Source organism: Eptatretus burgeri, chromosome 7 (assembly GCF_056783735.1).
Source record: "Eptatretus burgeri isolate ZD-2024b chromosome 7, Ebu_testis_v1, whole genome shotgun sequence".
Classification (NCBI taxonomy): Eukaryota; Metazoa; Chordata; class Myxini; order Myxiniformes; family Myxinidae; genus Eptatretus; species Eptatretus burgeri.
The window spans coordinates 32,862,000-32,883,112 of record NC_140967.1 but is presented as its reverse complement, the minus strand read 5'-3'; the positions used below and the strand labels follow the sequence as shown (position 1 = coordinate 32,883,112).

General features: G+C 44.4%; 1 protein-coding gene across 1 annotated transcript in view; it reads left to right on the top strand.

Annotated features, from left to right (window-relative positions):
• The window catches only part of LOC147022978 (coagulation factor X-like), a 72,032-nt gene extending 51,449 nt beyond the window's left edge, over positions 1 to 20,583 (top strand). The window contains exon 10 of the mRNA XM_085887968.1: positions 20,036 to 20,583. Within this exon, the coding sequence (XP_085744094.1) occupies positions 20,036 to 20,230 (195 nt within the window). The 3' untranslated portion in view covers positions 20,231 to 20,583. The remainder of the gene's footprint in view (positions 1 to 20,035) is intronic.
• The last annotated feature ends 530 nt before the right edge of the window (positions 20,584 to 21,113 follow it).

Sequence of the window (21,113 nt, the reverse complement as noted above, 5' to 3'; positions counted from 1 at the left end):
TCCCAGATTTTTGCTCAAATCAAAGCACTAATCGCCTCTGGTTCGGTAATGTATGTTGCAATGTTTCAGCTAACATAAAATTGCAGTTCTCCTGCTGTGGTTTATCTCAGGAATTGAAAATAGCTTTACACTACCTCTGCACCATCCCGTCAAAATAGCACGATCTACTGTGATGCTTCTGAAAAGTCAAAGCAATTCGGACACAGGAACATCGTACCTGCTTCTGGGATTCAAAATGGTACTACACATAGAAATGGACGTAGGATGACGATCTCAGAAGATGTGGGTTAAAATCCAGTTGAAATCAGCAATATTATTAGGAAATAAAACCAAGCAAGTGTCAGAATTATCATGTCACTTTCGCATTGTTCGTAAAAACGCAGCTGGCTCACTAATGACCATTGAGGCGGTGGTGATATTGGTGCCCGCTACCCTCTTTTGATCCGTCTTTATCGGGGTGACCATTTACATTTTATAATCCACAATTGTTGAAAGGTATATTGGGATGGTAAGGTGGAAAAGATAGCCTAACACAAAGTCCCCTGATGTCATTGCAGAACACAAACACGTGATGTATGCGAGGGGAAGTGGGGGTAAAGTGAGAAGAGGGGAGATGAGAACGGAGGACAGTAGGATAGTATATAAGGAGGGGGATAGAAAATGGGGAGGAGAGAAGAGTATTGTGAGGGAAGGGGGTTAAAAGAGGGAAAAGGGGCCAAAATTCCACCATTTTGCATATTAAGAACATACATGATCTCATATTTGCCATAAGTAATTACTCTGTAATAGCAAGCAACGTTTCACCCAAAACTAAACCCGTGACTTCTCAGATGACAGAACAGTGGCTCGGAAGGTGAAGCAAAATGTTTCTGTGTAAACGATTACCTAAGACAATTGCCTTTCCACGATTTCACTTCACCTGTCAAGCCATAACACCATCACGAGTGAAAATCCATTGCACAAATCGGTGGATCAGTCATCTGAGACTTGCACACACAATGTTGGATGATTGGACCTTTAAAACATCCCTTCTTTGGTCCACTTGGATTTTAAATGCATGAGGGTAAAGGTGAGTGGGTGGGGGGGGGGGTCAACACTTGTATCATATTTGCGTAATAGGTCACAGCACCCAGTTAAAGGCAGAACTGCATTGTGGTTGTGCACAGGGGGTGGAAGCAAAAAAATAAATAAATAAAAAGAGAAGAGAGGGAATAGGAAGGTGATGGTCAAAATGCTCTCAGAAATGAATACCGAGCTAAAACACTGATATGTACAGATGTTGAGAAAGCTGCCCATGCAAGTAATATGGAGAAACATATGTAGATGGATTAAGCTACATGGAATTTGTGCTCAGTAACATTGGGGGGGGGGGGGGATGAGAATGGCATTGGGACTGATTGAATGCTGTTTTGCATTTGGCCTAAAATGACTTCAACGTCGGAAAGAGTTCATAGCACGGATGCTCAAGCAGGGAATTTCGATAAGGTGTAAAAGAAATGCTGAAGGTTTGGAAAGGTTTGTGCTTGTACGTGGTATGGAAGTGGAAGAGCTGTGTGGGAGATTATGGGAAGATATACACGGCACCTTTTAAAATCAAAAGCCATTGACTCCATTTTTGTCATCATTGCCCACAACCCTCCTTTTTTCCCAAACCCATTTAATTCCCTTTCCCCCACCAAGATAAAGTGTAGCCCGAATGTCACCCAAGGCCATCTGGATGAAACCAGCCATTTGCTGTTTCGATTTTTGTTGTCTCACCCACACAACGCTCCTCTTATTCAATCGCTCTCTTCAATGACACAACTGACTGTTTCCACCGTAAAATGTCCTTCAAGTACAATACAACTCATTTTCTTACACACACACACACACACACACACACACACACACACACACACACACACACACACACACACACACACACACACACACACACACACACACACACACACACACACACACACACACACACACACACACACACACACACACACACACACACACACATATACATGCTGATGAAGAGAGATTGACAGAAACTAGAGAATGGAACTCCTCCACAATTTCCTTCCCCAAACAAATAAGAATTAATAAAACAAGCCGGGAGGCGACGATGGTTTGTGGGCATTATTGAGGAAGCCCTTCTGTAAAACCCTATCTCTTCCGTCAAAATTGACCAAATCAAATCGGATTTTTTTATATGTTGTACTTATGGACATTACGCACAGCTTCTAGGAAATGAAATTACGAGAAAAAAAATCGAGAAAAAGTTCAAGTGGGCGTGGCTCCGCCCACAAGGGCGTGGGACACCCCTCATACAAAAAGACACAACTCGACCATGATATCTAGCTTGTGTCCAAGTTTCATCAAGGTCGCATCAAACGTCACGGAGCTAATGCTCTGGAGAGAGTCACAAACAGACAGACAAGCCGGTAGGCGACGAGGGATTCGCTAGGATCGAAGTGCTGGATACGATGCTTTTCATTCTGACCGATCCACGGCCGAAGATTCATTGCCAAGACGTATTGGTTCACATACAATTGTTCCTCTGCCTGGCAAGATTTTTCCTATTGCGTATTTTGCCAACTGGCACTCCTCATAAAAAATGGCGGTAAATAGACACCCTATTTTTGAAGGACTCTGAAAAATAATCATTTGAAAAATAATTGGTTTGCTGGTTTGTGCTGTGGAGCCTCACGTTGTAGACACACACACACACACACACACACACACACACACACACACACACACACACACACACACACACACACACACACACACACACACACACACACACACGACGGAAAACCCGATAAACTTCTCTCAATGCTCTTGTTTGACCACACCTCCTGAGCCACACAATATTTTTCATAAGCCACGCCCACTTTCCATAATAAATAATTGGAGGTGGTGTGTGGATCGTGGAATCGTTTTCGGTAAATAAATAATTATTTGAAGGTGGTGTGTGGGCCGTGAAATCGTTTTCAGTGAATAAATAAATAATTGGAGGCGGTGTGTGGGTCGTGGAATTGGTTTTCGGTAAATAAATAAATAATTGGGGTGGTGTGTGGGTAGTGGAATCGTTTACGGAAAATAAATAAATAATTGGGGGTGGTGTGTGGGTCGTGGAATCGTTTACGGAAAATAAATAAATAAATGGAGGTGGTGTGTGGGTCGTGGAATCGTTTTCGGTAAATAAATAAATAAATGGAGGTGGTGTGTGGGTCGTGGAATCGTTTTCGGTAAATAAATAATTAATTGGAGGTGGTGTGTGGGTCGTGGAATTGTTTTCAGTAAATAAATAAATAATTGAAGGTGGTGTGTGGGTCGTGGAATAATTTTCGATAAATAAATATGCATATTATTAGAAATCCACAAATACAGATATGCAGGTGATTCCATTTATTTTGGATCCTTTTCACTTTGGTCAATAACGTTTGGATCGAGGAGAGATCGAAGGTGGAACGACGGTGTAGTTCCTTACAAACACTGTATACACACCTTAAATGACGGTAAATAGACACCCAATTTTTGAAGGACTACCATTTGAAAAATAAAACCTCAATCAAAAATCGGCTTGAGTAAAATTTTCTAAAAATCTCGAAGTGTTTAATTCTGAAGTCTCGATTCTCTACATTCAAAACTGAAGGACAAGTATTGAAAATACTGCACGCGGTTTTTCGGCCGCTGCACAGCAACAGGTGGTTGCTGGGCAACGAAATTCAAACGCGCACATTCCCAGTATATATTCCACCTGTTGGCAAAGTTTCATCGAAATCGGTTCGCTGGTTCGTACTGTGGAGCCTCGCGTTGCAGACACACATACACACGCACACACACACACGCGCGCGCACACACACACACACACACACACACACACACACACACACACACACGCACACGGAAAACCCGACAATAAGGGATATCTAGCATATTGTTGCGGTTTTCGCGCCCGCCGGCGTGCTGACGGCCACGTAACTCGAATCGCGGGACGTCGCCCACCGGACGGACAATCCAGTCGTGACCCTCTCGGACTAACGCCGGGAACCAGTCACGGGTGGACCTTTCGGTCTCACCGCGATCGAGCCAATCAGCCCCCGCGTGGGATAGGGTTGCTCGCCAAATTCGACCTACCTAAGTACCCACGCGGAGGGTAGACCGGGCGATCGCACCTCGCCGCAGGTCGACTTCGGACACGGGCCACTTAAGCGACCCGTTCCGTACTATCAGAATAACCGAGCGGTGTTATCGTCGACCTCGACGGTTCGATTAATTATCGGGCGTATTCAGCCCACTACCAACCCTTTACGTGAAGCAAGATGAGGATTCAATGGAGGAAAAGACGAAGCGAAGCGGGAGAACAGTTCAACAATAAAGCACATTTATTCGCGGCACACGGGAAGCACACAAATACAATTCCACCAAATGCACACAAAAAAAAGAAAACACAATTCCATTTACACAAAAAGCAAATATAAAAGTGAAAACACAGTGCAGAGCTAATACCGACTACCGAGCACACGGCAACACTTATACAATTCTACTTCACAGACGGCGCCGACAACACATACCCAAAACCAAGGAAAGAATACCCTCAAGAATGAGGCGGGCCTGAGGCCGAGACCGGGTCGCGCCTACCCGTCTGGTGATGAGACGCGGAGCGGCGATGGCCCCTCACTCCGCAGGCCTCGCGGACAGTGCCTGGCAGGGGGTGGGAACGGGGCCCCCTTGGTCGCACTATCTCAGCGCGGGGGGAAACAGGAGGGGGTTGCTGATGCTCGGGGTATAGAGGATCTTTATTATCCCTGGTGTGCGTCTCCACCTCGGCCAGGTCGCGCTGCCGGCCTTCCTCGGGCGTGCAGCTCCTGGCACCGTCGCGAGCACCCCCTCGTCTGCCTTCGCCGCTGCCGCCTCTCCGCCTCTGGACTCTCCACCCTGGACTCTTCTTTGGGCTCTCCTCGTTCGACTCTCTTCAGCTTCTCCAGCTACTGCAGGCTTCGGGCTCCAGACTTCCACACTCTTCTCTCTTTGCTGACTGACGAACACCGTCCTTTTATCCCCCCGTAGCTTCGCCTTTGACCCCCTCCCTTTGACCTTTCACCTCGCTCCCCATTGGCCCGAGAAAAAGTGGGCGTGAAGGCTTTTTGATCCACAAATTTGCATATATCGATCGTTCTGGAGGCGGGGCCAAATCGCCCCTCGCTCACCGATTGGACGGCAAAAAGTGGGCGTGTGTCGTTTTTGATCCGTTTTTGAAGCACAAAATCCGTGATTTTGTACACGCTGTTCAACGTGCGCCCTGCACGAGTCCAACACCGGTACCCACAGCGGGGCAAGAACGGTGGCGATGCTACGGTTGCGAGGTGTGACGGGAAGGTCGTGGCGGTTGTGGTGAAGCGGCGTTGTGGTTGGTGGTTGATGTTGTGGTTGTGGTGGTAATCATGGCGGTTGGTCCAAAATAAAGATAGTAAAAGAAAAACGGCTATCCTGAAGAGTCGCAGCTCGCATAAATGACATGTATTCCCACTAGACAACGGGTTCGGGCCTAACTACACATGTACTTACCGAGATACCTCACCTAAGGGACCTGAATGGTGGTTTGCGAATTTGGTAACCACAACAATATATAGTGAATCCAACAGACACAGACACAACGAAAATAGTGGTCACTGCTGGCACCCGCAAACCAAAAACAACTGCAAGGGCACTCAGTAGAGCGCATACCTCCACCATGCAAGGCCTGGTCGACGAGAATATGTTGTGCCCAATACATTTTTGAAATATCATTTTTGGCCCAATCTCTCAAAGGTGAAGAATCACTTTAAAAATTAAATAATTCTCACATCTAGATCCAGGTTCTGATCCTCACCAAAATCGAATCATTTTGACACACACCCAACCTGTCCACCAAGTTTACGCGCGCGCGCACATACACACACACACACACACACACACACACACACACACACACACACACACACACACACACACACACACACACACACACACAGCCGATATGATCAATTTTATGGGAATCGGCAGATTGGAGTCAGTGTGATTACCGAGTACAGTAAGTACTGTGTACAACCCAAAAACCTTGTGTAGCTTTAACCCTTGTTTTGGGAGAATTTCAATAAACAATTGAAAAAACAATGTTGCATTATAGACGTTTCAACATGTGCATAAACATTATTGTTTAAAAACAGTTCACAATGGTCGTGTGATTGGGGGGGGGGGGGGGGGGGATGGCTCTAATTTTAGAAAACATGTTAATGCGGCAAACGGCTCGGAAATAGTGTGTTATCAACTTTGAAAGTCACAAAGAGAAACTCCGAACGATTCTGAGAGCAAATCCAGTTCATATAAAGATAACCAACTGCTTTAGAAACGTCTGTACCTCCATCCTCGCCGTTCCAAGGTAGTGTGATACCCGAGCATGAACTCTTGACATCATATGTTCAAAGTGTACATGATTCCATTAAAGCATCAGTTCAATTTGTTTTTTTTCACATTTAAAAGGTAATGGTTGGTTTCCCACGAAGGTTGTTAAATCACCAGGTGAGGGCAAACACAGCCTGTTCCAAGTTCCGTTGGAAGTTCGGCACGGATAAAGCACACAAAAAGAAACACAATGGCTTACCTTTTAAATATAATTCTTTAAATATGGAAATCAAGCTCACAAATAACAAAATTTAATTCAAAGAAGAAACAAGCTCGAATGAGCTAAGATCCTCGTCCTCTTAATGATGACGTCATAAAAACGAATATGACGTCATAATGATGTATCAGGTTTGTGATAAATTATCTGTGCTAATTCCCGGCTTGATTCCCGCAAACAAAATTCAAACAGCTTGCCTAGTTTCGGAGATAATGGAATAGGCGATTTCCATTAGCGGCGATATTATGACGTAAACTTTTTTTCTAGGAAGAATTTCCAAAATCGGAGATGGTTACTGTCTGCGCGTGGGCTTTCTGCATCAACATGACAAGTTTCACGAAGATCCGATGAAAACTCTGGGTTGTGAAACAAAAAATCTCAAAAAATAGGAATTACATCATAAAAATAGATATGACGTCATAGTGATGTATCATATGTGCGGTAATTCATCTCTGTTAATGCCCTGTTCCATTCCCGCAAACAGAATTCAAAAAGCTTGCCTAGTTTCGGAGATAATTTTTTCGGCGATTTCTATTAGCGGAGATATTTTGACGTCATAACTTTTTTCTAGGAGGAATTTTCAAAATCAGAGATGGTTACTGTCTGCGCAGAGTATTTTTACATATATCTGCCAAGTTTCAGGAAGTTTCGATGAAAACTGCAGGCTGTGAAACAAATGAAACAAAAAACAAATAAACCAATGTCACCCGCAGGGTGACCCGTATCTTGCCAAAAGATGACCATGTGTGACTTATTTAAGGTCACACTGAGGTGAACAGAGCTGCTATCCACCAGGAGCGACTCCTTGAGGAATATCTGCCTACGAGAGATTCCGATGAGAATCGTTCTACAGAGTAACCATGAAAAATATGCTTTTGCCTCATAACATCACCAAATGACGTCATAATGTCGCAAGCTTGACATATCTAGAAAGCACTCATCGAGGTGTTCAATTTGAGGTACTCCACAATATGGTTCCTAAAACTTTAAAATTTGACCTTGGGGTCAAATATGTTTGACCTTAGGCGCTAACCATGAAGGTCAAGGCCAATCACCACCAAAAATTAATCAGCTGAGCGCCAGACCATGAACTATATTCCCATGAAGTTTTAAGACGATCCGATCAAAATTACTCAAAAAATAAGGGTTTCGTCGACTCCCCTGATTTGCGACAAAGTGACCTTGACCTTTGACCTTAACCTTCCAAATTTTGTGCACTGAAAGGGACCTCTATAGGCCTCTGATATGCAGTTACAAAAATTTCCAATGATAACTGTGCTCTGCAGAATTTTTTTATACGTGATTACTGACAAACAAAAAAAAAATAAAAATAAAAAAAAGCATACAAGCTGACTAACATATCTTGCAAAAACTTCGTTTTGGCAAGATAAAAATGTCAAAAAATAGGAATAACGTCATAAAAATTGATACGACGTCATAGTGATGTATCATATGTGCGGTAATTCATCTCTGCTAATGCCCTGTTTGATTCCCGCAAACAGAATTCAAAAAGCTTGCCAGGTTTCGGAGATAATTTTTAGGCGATTTCCATTAGCGGAGATATTTTGACGTCATAACTTTTTTTCTCGGAGGAATTTTCAAAATCGGAGATTGTTACTGTCTGCACAGGGTATTTTTACATATATTTGCCAAGTTTCAGGAAGTTTCGATGAAAACTGTAGGCTGTGAAACAAAAAAGTCCACATGAACAACAACGTGAGTTGTTATACTTAGACTTAGAGATCCTCCACGAGGATCTAAAAAATCCAAAATGACTATAAAATGTCGGCACACGCTTTTCACAGCTCAAACCAACTTGAAGGAGCTCCAAACACGAGGGCGATGGAGGTTTTTTGTTGTTGTTTTTTAATGTATGAATGTCGAAGTGATGGCTATATGATGTTAAAAAACAAAGCGATGTCGTCTAAAATTAAGTTGCACAACATTTTCAGCCAGCGAGGCACCACCTGACCTGAGAGACCACCTGTCATCACACAGCTCGGTCGATGTGACATGTGTACGTTATTTTTACCTTCTGGAGATGCCTGAAATGTCAAACATGTCCGAATTGTGTAGCTATGATGAACAGGCATTCAATAATATTTGTGAGGAAAGTGAAAACAACAACTTTATCGTTAAGAAATCGTTGTGGCCTGTTGCAAGTCAAGACGTGGTTGAGCAGGGCAAAAAACATGGCAGCTTCAGACCCCAGCGAGGTTACCTAGGAAACGCCTTAAGACCACAGACAGCGAGGTGGCCAAGGATCGCCTGATGAAGGATATAATTAAATAAGGCCGTTAATTACTGTATCTTTAAAAGGGGTGTTTTAATAAACCCAAACACCCAATTTTCACTCTTGAACTTCCTTGGAGTTTTCTTAGTATGCATGCAAAGTTTCAGGATGCTATGTTTTATAGTTTTGGAGTTATGGAGGAGACGAGCGCGCGCAAGCACATGAGCACGCACATACGCACAGCCTTTTATTAGTATCAATGCACACAGGATGCACCCCAGTAGTTGCTTGCAGTGTGTAAGCATGTCCCACTGGTATATCTAATATATAAAGCTCTTTCTAACCATTAACACAATGACTCACTGATATAAATGTTTAGTACAACTTAGGTGGGTTAGAAAGTTTAAATTTTGCATACTGATGCAACTCAAAGCCAATATCCTATGAAAAAAAAAATCACAAAACAGTCGGAAAATTTCCGGAAATAAAAGTATTCAAAAATAAAAGTCGGCTGGTGTAGCCTTGGTCTGCTTACTGTGGGTCACGTGACCCAAAACAATGCAGCTGACCGTCTATCTTCACTGGACTGGTTGCTCGGCAATGCTAACACATACAGCTTCCACCTCATATTTTATAGCTTAATTTCTGTCATTTAATATATAAAGCTTTTTAACCACTCCCTCACTCACTGATATAAATGTTTAGTACTTTCTCGGTGGGCTAGAAAGCTCAAAATTGGATACTGATATTACTCAAAACCAATATCACAGGGAGAAATAAAATTAATCACAAAACTTTCAGAAAACATCTGAAAATAAACCTTGGTCAGTGTAGCCTCACTCTGCTCACAGCGAGTCACGTGACCCAAGACAATGGGATATCATGTGATCTTGCACGGGCATGATCGCTCACTAAGGGAGCTGGTGTTTCTCATACTATAGCGGTACAGTTAGAGAAGTGCCTTTGGGTTTGCATCGTTTATGAACACGATCCAGCGAGTGGTGAGAAGTCATAAAGACCTACTGTTTACAGACAGTGCACAATTACAGCACACACCATAAAGCACTGCATGTTTACATACACAGTCAGTCCACTGTATCAGGCACCCTGATTTATGACAAAGGTTCATAACATGTTTTCGTCAATGCATATTTTCCTCCATTGACAATCCACGGAGCTGAAAATTAGCCCGCAAATAAAGAAAGATCGCTTTGTCCTGGCAAATCAAATGCATATGCAAGTGCATATGTTAAAAAATCCTCAAAATACAGGTCAGATTGCCTAAATCAATTATCCAAAACATCAAGAGATAAATTTCATTATTCTCTGCATATTTGTGTCGCTCTGGTAACGAAATGCAGTGCCCAAGAATGTCAATGAGAAAAGGGGGTGGAGACACTTGACTGGGTGGGCAAACAAAGCTTGCTTGGACCCACCCCCTTGGAACAGTTGAGGGAAGAGGCTCAGAAAGTAGGATTCCAGAAATTAGCTTTGCAGCAGCATTTTGTTTACCCTTAAAAGGCATACCTTCTTCTGAATCTATTAAAAGCATGCAAAATTACTTTTATTGTACTGTACTGTAATCCTTGGTTCAGGAATTGAACCCAGATTAGACAAAATCACGATCTCTCTTGCAGCCTATGACGTAAATCGTGACTAATCTAAATTCAATCAATGTATCAAAATGGAAAGATGCTAACTTAACATGTTGATAACTCTAATTGGCCCTGTTGTTAATGATGTGCAACGCGATAGCAGCTTCAACCATAAGTTTGTCCCCTTAAACATTTGTCTTTGACTGAGGATCACAAATTACGACTCTTGGCATTGCCTAGTGGAGGAGTAAATAAAATTCCATAGTATTGTAACGAATTTCGGTCCGCCCGGCGTGCGATCGGCCACGTAACTCAAATCGCGACCGCATCACCCACCGGAAGGGACAATTCAGTCGTGACCCTCCTTGGAACTACCGCCAGGAGCGAGTCATGGGTGGGTCTTTCGACCACACCACAATCGTGCCAATCGGCCACCCGCGCAGGATAGGGTTGTTCGCCAAACTCGACCTACCTAAGTACCTGCACGAGTAGTTAACCGGGCGATAGTACCTCGCCGCTGGCCGGCCGAGGACACAAACCGCTTAAGCGGTCCATTCCGTGCTTCAGTGATAACCGAGCGGTGTTATCGCCGGCCCCGATGGACGTGATTATTTACCGGGTGCTTACACCCCTCCTACCAATTCCTTCCGTGATGCAAGATGGAACTCTCAAACAAGGGAAAGGACTCAACGAAACGGGGAACAGTTCAACAAGCACATTTATTTCACACTCAGACAAGGCACGTATTTACAGCCATACAGTAAATCATGCACGTACACAGTGAAAGCAAGCAAAGGCAGAGTTACAACCGAATAAAGTGTCTTTGTTTCACACGCACACTTCGACAATTCTACTTATAAGACAGCGCCACCACATGCATTTACACAAAAGCAAAGAAAAGCCACCCTCACAGACAAGGGTGGCAGACAGGTCCGTGGACCAAATGTACGTGGGACCTGGATGAGCAACCAGGTCCACGAGACCGAGGGGTCTTACCCGCACCCTCGTGGCGCGATGGCGGGCAAGCCGCAATGTCAGCGTAGCCGCGCCTGGCTTCGTGCCCCTGGCGTGGCCGGTGAGCTCTCTCCAGCGTTCTCCGCGCAGGCACGTGTTTCACGGTCGGCACCACGGTTGGGGAGGGGAACGGACGGGGTTACCGGCGCTTTCTTGGCGCGGAGCTCGGTAAGGGAGAGGGGAATTGCTGACGCTCCGTCCAACGAGTTGACGCTCTGGACCGCACTGGCTCCGGCGAACTCCTCTTGGCTGTGGCCTCCACTACGCCCCTTCTCCGGCGGCGGTCCCCACTCAGCCCTCTGGTTTGCCTCTGAGCCCTCCTCTGCATCCCTGCTCCACTCAGCAACTCGCCCTCCTCGCCCCTCAACTTTGACATGAGCTCCGAGCTCCTTCCTCTCCGTCGATCAGCCCCCGTCTGCCTTTCCCCGTCTGCTTCGAGCTCCGTCCTGTTCTCCGACCCCTCCAGACTGCCACTGCCGACACTGCCGCGAGCTGCGTTGTGCTCGCGCTTATATAGGCCGGGGGAGGAGTGCATATGTAAATTTGTGGATCACAGCGGGTTTGGAGGCGGGGCTACACCACCTGATGCTCAGCCATTGGATGGATGAAAAGTGGGCGTGAATCATTCCTGATCCGATTTCTTCATCGAAAGGATGCCATTCACAACCCATGGCACGACGTTCGGTAAAAGGCAAAGGTGGTGGGAGTTTGCTGTGGTGGTTTGGGAAGGGTGTTGGTGGTGGCGATTTGGTTGTTGGTGGGCATCGTTTGAGAGTGGGGATGAGGCGATGTTTGCGGGGTGGGGTTGTGGAGGTGATTTGGTTGTTGGGGGATGATTGGTCCAAAATAATGATAGAGAAAAGAAAAACGGCTATCTCAAAGGATCGCAGCCCTGTGAACATGGAAATTCAATCTAAACAATGGTGGGGATTCTAACTACACATATACTTATCGTCATAACTGATCTAAGGACCTTTATGGTGGTCTGCGAATTTCCACAGCCGTAACAGTATTGTTGGGGGGCCGGGAATCGGCTGCGAGCATGACCGCTAGATGGAGCAGTAGAGTCGGCTCCACCGAACACCTGGAATTTATAGGTCGTCACCCCAGATAACTCCAGAGCCGACGGGTCCCTTATCGGACCGAAGTTCGCCAATAGGTCGACCACGTGGGGTATGGTTAATTTCCAATTTCAATTTACCTAAATAACCACGTCGTCCAAACTACCAGGGAAATTCACCCTCGATGGCGCTCGTACGGAACGAGCCGCTAGCGTGCTCTAACCGTGTGTGACCCGAGCGGACGGTCACCGAGCTTCCGTCGGTCCAAATGTCCCTTTACAGTGGCAACAACGGCCTGGCTAATTCTCCAACACGCGTCACGCTAAGCCAATGGAAGGAAACACAGCAACAAACTGATACATTGAACACATGGGTTTATTTATAATGGGGCAGGGGGGCATGCAAGAAGCAGAGCTATCCGAATATAGAGATGTATGTATGTACAGCAAGGCACTTAACAATTACTACTTACTAGACTGGCACCACACACACACACACACACACACACACACACACACACACACACACACACACACACACACACACACACACACACACACACACACACACACACACACAAAAGAAACGGTAGCCACAGCCTTTATTGAGGCCTCCAGCTCGGATGGAAAGGCGAGCTGAAGACCAGAGTCTGCCTTGGACCTGTCCACCTCGTGTGGTCTCCGAGCTGATTCGAACCGAGCACCAGCGAGAGGCGAGCCGAATACAGACACCGGCGAGCCGCGATCAGCCTCCTCAGCTCCGCTCGTCCTGGCAACCAAACCTCTCCTCTGTATCCTTCGGGGAGATGGCCCGCACCCCTTGCGGTTCTGTTGTCAGCAGGATCTCTCAATCTCCAGCTCTCATTCGCTGACAGAGACACGGCGCGCAACCCTTGCGGCTCTGGTGGGAGATATGGTGTCTCTCAAGCTCGAGCTCTTGCTGTCCGAACGCGCCGCAGCCTTATTCACCCCGTCTCCGGGGGGCGGGGGGGTGGCTCCGCCCGCCCCTCTCTCCCTCACTGGATGGTTTTGGCGAGCACAATCGCTCGTCGCCCTGTCACTGGCCAAAACGAGTGGCAAGTCCATCGATTGGCCCGGGGGCGTGTTGAGGTCACACGGACCGCCTTCCTCACCATCGCGAGGCTCCTCCTTGAACTCCGCCCACCAAACAGGCAGAGCAGCATTATTCTGCGTGGGCTCCGCCCACCAAACAGCCAGAGGAACTGTATTCTGCGTGGGCTCTGCCCACGTATGTGCTGACACGCACGTAGGCAATGGCGTTGGCCAGAGCGAGGTGAAGGTGATGCTGGTGTTGTCGTAGTTATGAGGGGTGTAAGAATGAAAGAAAATCCTGACTATCAAAGTAACTCACAGCGCATTTACATTTATTCACCCATTAGACTAGAGAAAGGGAACTATCTATCCACAATCACTTTTCGAAATAACTCAGCTGTAGGACCTGAATGTTGTGTGCTCATGGCTTCCAGATTTGCAACAGTATATCATGTTGATGGTGGTGTGGGCTCTGCAGTGGGGTGGGTAGTTGGCCTTGGGAGTTATTCCCCTTGTTCTGGTTTGTTTGTGTGGTTGGGGGATATCAGCCTAAATTATCTACTGTATTATTGTGAAATCCTTTGATTTGGGATATTGTAATTTATGCCCCTTTCATTGGGGTTTAACGAGTGATTTATGATAGTCCCCAGATGTAATTTGACACTCTGAAATGGTCACATGATGCAGAACAGTTGTTGCTTTTTACTTGGTGAGTGTTGGTTTATTTTTACGTGTCCCTGATTTGACACAGTTAAAGTGCATGCCACAAATCCCTTTTTTCCCCTTGTCCTATTGCCAAAGGTATATTTCCATGTGCCCAGAATAAATTGTAACCCTGAATCTTCAATCTGGACGACAAGCATATTTATCCGGCCACATTTTTGGTGTCATGGACAGGACCTGAGCAAGCATTTTGACTAAAGGAGTAGTGACAAGAAGGTGACAACGAATCATGGCCCCGGAGATATTGCTCCAGGACCCAAAGGAGAAAAAGTTGGTGGGGTGGGTGCAGGACTTTGTCAGTGCCATCACAGACATGAAGGAGAACAGCCCTGAAGCAAGGCTTCAGGAACTGACCGAGATGGTGAATTGCCAGGCCGGACAAATCAGACAGCAAGAAGCACGCGCTAATGTAACACATGCAGTTTATGTACCTTAGAACCAGAAGGTACCAGTATTTTTGGATTTCACTGGACAGCTCAGTGTTGATGAGCGAATTAAAACAGTGAAAAGTGCATGAAATGAGCAAGACATGGCACATCCCAAATGCAGACCAGGCAGATCCCATATTGGACTATTTGAGTGGACAGGCAAAGCAAACTGCAAGATTGATGCCTGAACTCAAGCGCTCCAACATCACGGCTGTATTTAGAATGCTGCAAGACAAAAGAGACTATCCGTGCGCTTGCAGGAAACGATACTGCATATCGTCAGGAGAGATCATGACCGGTTGCCAGACCCTGATGCCACTCTTTGAGAACAGCTCGTGAATGGGCATCAGGCGTCACTGTCTGTCAGGATGTTAAAAATCAGACTTTGGGAACTACCATCTATCTCATTCGCTGACATCAGGCAAACATATCGATTGGTCTGAGGATGTAGTCTACATCTCAATCTATTGCAGACATGGAGGTAGAGCTTCAGTATCAGTCCCAATTGCGAATGAGAGGGAAACCCCTGAACTGATAAAACAGTTGGCTGAACAACAAAGGGAAATAATTTCCCTTCTGAAACAGAACACTCCATCCCCAAGCAGAGTTATTTGAGCCTCACAGGCTAACTCCAAACCTGCAGGAAACACATGAGGACCGTACATATAGTGCCTTCAGAAAGTATTCACACCCCTTGACTTTTGTCACATTTTGTTGTGTTACAGCCTGAATTTAAAATGGATTAAATTTAAATGTTTTTTGTCACCAATCGACACAAAATACCCCATAATGACAAAGTGAAAACATGTTTTTAGAAATTGAACTCTTTTGCCTGAATGCAAAGTTCTATGTCTGGTGGAAACCGAGCACAGCTCATCACCCATCTAACACCATCCTTACATGGTGGTGGCAGCATCATGCTATGGGGATGCTTTTCAGCAGCAGGGACTGGGAGACTTGTAAGGATAGAGGGAACAATGAATGGAGACAAATACAGGCAAATCCTTGAGGAGAACCTGCTTTAGAGTGCAAAAGAACCAGAACAAGAAAGTGAAAGTCCTTGAGTGGCCCAGCCAAAGTCCAGATTTGAATCCCATTGAGAATCTGTGGAAACACTTGAAGATTGGTGTTCACCGATGTTCCCCATCCAACTTGACAGAGCTTGAGCAAATCTGCAAGGATGAATGGGAGAAAATCCCCAAATCCAGATGTGCAAAGCTGATACAGATGTCCAGTGCCTTCAGGAAGTATTCACACCTGTTGACTTTTTCACATTTTGCTGTGTTACAGCCTAAGTTCAAAATGGATTAAATTTAAATTTTTTGTCACTGATCTACACAAAATACCCCATGATGACAAAGTGATAACATGTTTTTAGAAATTTTTACAAATTAATTAAAAATGAAAAGCGAAAATGTCTTGGGTCAATAAGTATCCAACCCCCTGAGCCAGTACTTTATAGAAGCACCTTTGGCAGCAATTACAGCTTCGAGTCTTCTTGGTTATGTCTGTATCTGGGCTTTGGCTGGGCCACTCAAGGACTTTCACGTTTTTGTTTTGAAGCCATTCCAGTGTTGCTTTGGCTGTATGCTTGGGGTCATTGTCCTGTTAGAACGTAAATCTTCGCCAAAGTCTCAGAGTTCAATTTTCATCTCATCAGACCACATCATCTTTTGACTCATGCGCTCAGCATCTTTCACGTGCCTTTTTGCAAACTCCAGGCATGCTGTCATGTGCCTTTTTCTCAGGAGGGCTTTCTGTCTGGCCACTCTTCCATAAAGCCTAGATTACTGAAGTGCTGCAGACACTGTTGTTCTCCCATCTCAGCCAAGGAACTCTGGAGTTCTGTCAGAGTGGTCATTGGGTTTTTGGTCACCTCCCTCCCTGATCATGGTCCTTCTTGCCCGGTTGCTCAGTTTGGTCGGATGACCAGCTCGAAGAAGAGTCTGGGTAGTTCCATATTCTTTCCATTTCCTAATGATGGAGTTCACTGTGAAATTAAGAACTTTCAACACTCTAGAAATTGTTTTCGACCCTTTCCCAGATCTATGCCTCCTCAGAATTTCATCTCAGAGTTCTATGGACAGTTCCTTGGACTTCATGGCAGAGTTTCTGTTCTGAAATACACCGTCAACTGTGAGACCTTATATAGGAATGTGTGTATCTTTCTAAATCATGTGCAATTAATTGAATTGGCCACAGGTGGACTCCAATCAAGTTGTATTGCCATCTCAAGGACAATTAAAGGAAATTAGATGCACCTGAGCTCAATTTGGTGTGTCATCGTAAAGGGGTTGAATACTCACTTATTGATGAAAGACATTTCAGCTTTTCATTTTTAAAAGAGAGAGGAGATTAGGACCATACTCTGTGCAGAGCATTGGTGCTGCTTAAGCATTTTTAATGAATGTGTAAAAAATTCCCCCCCCCAAAAAAAAAATTCCACTTTGTCATTATGGGGTATTTTGTGTAGATTGGTAACAAATATATTTAATCCATTTTAAATTCAGGCTGTAACACAACAAAATGTGAAAAAGTCAAGGGGTGTGAATACTTTTTGAAGGCACTATCTCTCAATGGTGAAGAATCGGTTAAAAAGAACAAAAAAATTCTCTCCGATCCAGATCCGGCCAGATCTTCACGAAAATCGAACCGATTTGTCCTCGTCATGCATCCAACCTGTCCACCAAGTTTTGTCTGAACGAGTCCATAACTTTTTTAGATATCATGTTATATATTGTTTTAGCCGTATCACTAAATGGTGAAGAATCATTAAAAAAAATTATTGGATCCAGATCCAGATCTTTACCAAAATTGAATCAATTCTTCCTTGTCACACATCCAACCTGTATGCAAAGTTTTGTCCAAATCAGTCCCCAACCTTTTGAGATATCCTGTTGACAAACAGACAGGGGTGAAAACAACCTCTGTCCACCTTCGGTGGCAGAGGTAATTATATGCTCTTATGATAGGATAAATCGTAAGTTACATTTTGATACCTACACTGTACATAGATAGATGTTAACAGTCACGTGGGTGCATTTATATAAATCACTCATTTTACACTTGTGGTGCTTGCAGTACGAGTACAAAGTAGTCGGTAACACAAAGTAGCACCCTCTGGCAAGTGGAAAACAAACATACACTACAAGGACCGCAAAGGGGCATTTGCAGCCGGCACATGAACTGCCAATTTATTCAAAGCAGCACCTCTTCTTACTTTGCCTGATGCTCTGCCTGGTTCCACAGACGACACGTACACATTACATTTTGCTATCTAATACCCATGTCTACTCTACCACCTCTTACATCAATCATAAAAACAGGACAACTTCAATCTAATGGGTCCCTAGCTACAAAACATTTCTCTATCTTACACGATCACATGGGCCACGCTCACTTACTAATTTGTATCCCCTCAAACATAACAATATGATGTAGTAGTAGTGGTCGTAGTAATAGTAGCTCCCAGCGAAAGGATTTGTTTTCAGAATGGACAGTTTCCCACCCATAATACCCCCTCCCTACAGCAGGGGTCAGTGGTTAAACCACTTGCATTATTCCACATATGCAGGTGAAAATCACAAGTCACCTCCCCATCGTCATGAATGGGAGTGAAGGGTAAGATTTATTTAGTGCCCATGACCTGTACCTAAGTACCCCAAGTACAAATACCAAATTTTGTGGAGGTTGACCAAGCCATTTTGAATTTTACAGGCTGATCCAAAATGATGCGCAACATTTTATTAAACTCCAATAGTTTTTATTAGTTTTGTATAATGATACACAATATTAATTAATTTTTTGTTTATGATGGCAAGATTATGCTTCAACAGGCAATAAGGAGGGATATCAATATTAGTTGATGAAGTGATCAATAACTCGGCTGAGAACTGGAGCTGGTATGCGTCTGATATTATTTTTCAATAACTGCAGAGTGTGAGTGAGAGAGAGAGAGAGAGAGAGAGAGAGAGAGAGAGAGAGAGAGAGAGAGAGAGAGAGAGAGAGAGAGAGAGAGAGAGAGAGAGAGAGAGAGAGAGAGAGAGAGAGAGAGAGAGAGAGAGAGAGAGAGAGAGAGAGAGAGAGAGAGAGAGAGAGAGAGAGAGAGAGAGAGAGAGAGAGAGAGAGAGACAGAGAGAGAGAGAGAGAGAGAGAGAGAGAGAGAGAGAGAGAGAGAGAGAGAGAGAGAGAGAGAGAGAGAGTTGTTTTTGTCGGTTTTAACTGAGCGATCCCCATAGGTAGTCAGCGGGAAGAGACAGACCCGGGGAGTAGGGAGGACATGGGTTGTCCATTTGTCGATAAAAATTCAAACCTCCCCTTCTTATTTCTTTTGGTCTCATGCTGCAGTCACAGCATCTTGTACGGATACAGTTTTAATGATCATGGATGATTCTGCCAATGGTCATACAAGAAGTTCCTACCAGCTGTGCAAGTTGGCATGTCGACGTTTTCATAGAAGCCTATAAAGCTTCTCTTACAGCCTTAAACTGTCAGGTGTTCTCAATGAAGGTTGTCAACCACTGTCGTATAATTTGGTCTTTGACACTTCCAGTATATCTAAACTTTTGAACATACATTTGATGTTTTTGAATTGTGAAATTCTTGCATTTGTGTAGACCCTACAAAACAACCATTGTGTAGAAACTTATGATGGCACAAAAAAGGTCTCGAAAATGAGTATCCGCTGGGGCACAGATAAATTGGTTAACATGGTTGAAGCTTCTATGGACAAAAAAACCCAAAAAACAACAACCTTTAAACTTTGTTCTTTTAGCAACTTCAAAATAAAGGAGAGGTCACATTAATAAAATTATGACAGCTGTTTGAAAAGTTGCACATAATTTGGGAACACCCTTGTTTAAGAATCAGACATACAGATCCACAGAATTGCCTTAATTTAGTATGGATAGTCCCATCATTCTCTTGTTGTTGTTAGCCATTTTAAAAAGGTTTGCTATGTGCTCAATAAAATAATTAAAATTGAGAGAACACAGGCCGAGATGACCTGATCGATCATTGCACTGACAGGAAGATTAGATCATATTGCTCTGGCTTCTCACTCTCAAGATGATTACTTTTGCTCTTTTCTTGGGCTGAGAGAATGTGCCCACACTTTAACACAAACAAGGGAAGAGTTAAACGATTTTTTGAAAAAAAAACAAACAAACACTATGTGACATGAAATGTGTTCAATTTGTTGTGCAGATAATGCTAATCAGTGCTCACGTGCACAGGATTTGGAAATTTGCCCTGTTTGTGTGTGACTTGCAGGGAGACAGCGGTGGGCCGCACGTCACAAAGTTTCATGATACGTGGTTCTTAACTGGGATTGTGAGCTGGGGAGAGGGCTGTGCCAAGCCTGGAAAATACGGCATATACACAAACCTCTCCAACTTCCTCAAATGGGTTGCAAATGTAATGCTTAGGGTAGATAAACATTGCAGGGAGACCTTGCAATGTTCATAAGGAATGGTAACACTGTGGAGAGGTCTAGCCTGCCTGCAGCATATCTGGACTTCAATTCCGAGCCAAATGAATGGGGAAGAATGATAAGTATGAAACCAATGAAAAACGAGGAGTTCCCTTGGCAATCATCACAAACTGCTTGGCAAAATGTATATTTTCTGCAGCCATGGTAGCAGCTGGAGCAAAAGTAAGCCAATTCATTTTGTATTGCAGTTCAAACAATTTAAATACTGCAACCCCAATTTTCACAACATATGTATACTGTGTTTATGTCTGTTATTCATGGAATATACACATATATATATATGTTTTGATCTCACAGCCAGAAAGTGAAATAAACAGCACAAAGCTGATGCAAGTGGTTGTTTCACAGTACTTTGCTTCGACAATCTGAGTATGAATCCAAGGAAGCCTGTACGGCATGGCAAACATTCACTGTGGCTGCGATACGACACGATGACATGTTGTAACAAAATTATTTTGTTGGTTGTAATTGCCACAAAGTAATATATTTGTACCTTCCAATACTCATGTCAAAAGCCACATGCTGACCTTTGACAATCGTATCATTGTGTCCTGCCGTCTCAACGAGCATCAAAAGTCCTGCTAATCTCACGTTTATTTTCTCATAAAAATCGCAAGAAAAGTCTGGGTTATTCCAATACAATCTGAACTTATAAATTCATATTTAGGGCCACGATAGTAGGGCTGACAGGATGGCCGAGCTCAAGGTACACAAACTCGACTCTTTGCTGTCTAGCCTGGTTTCGATTCCTGACTCGGCTATAAACTGTCATTCCGATGTTTCACAGGCAGGGCGATTCATCAGTGTGTGCTGTCCCTCGGATGGACGTTAAACTGGCGTCCCATCTGCCAGCATTAG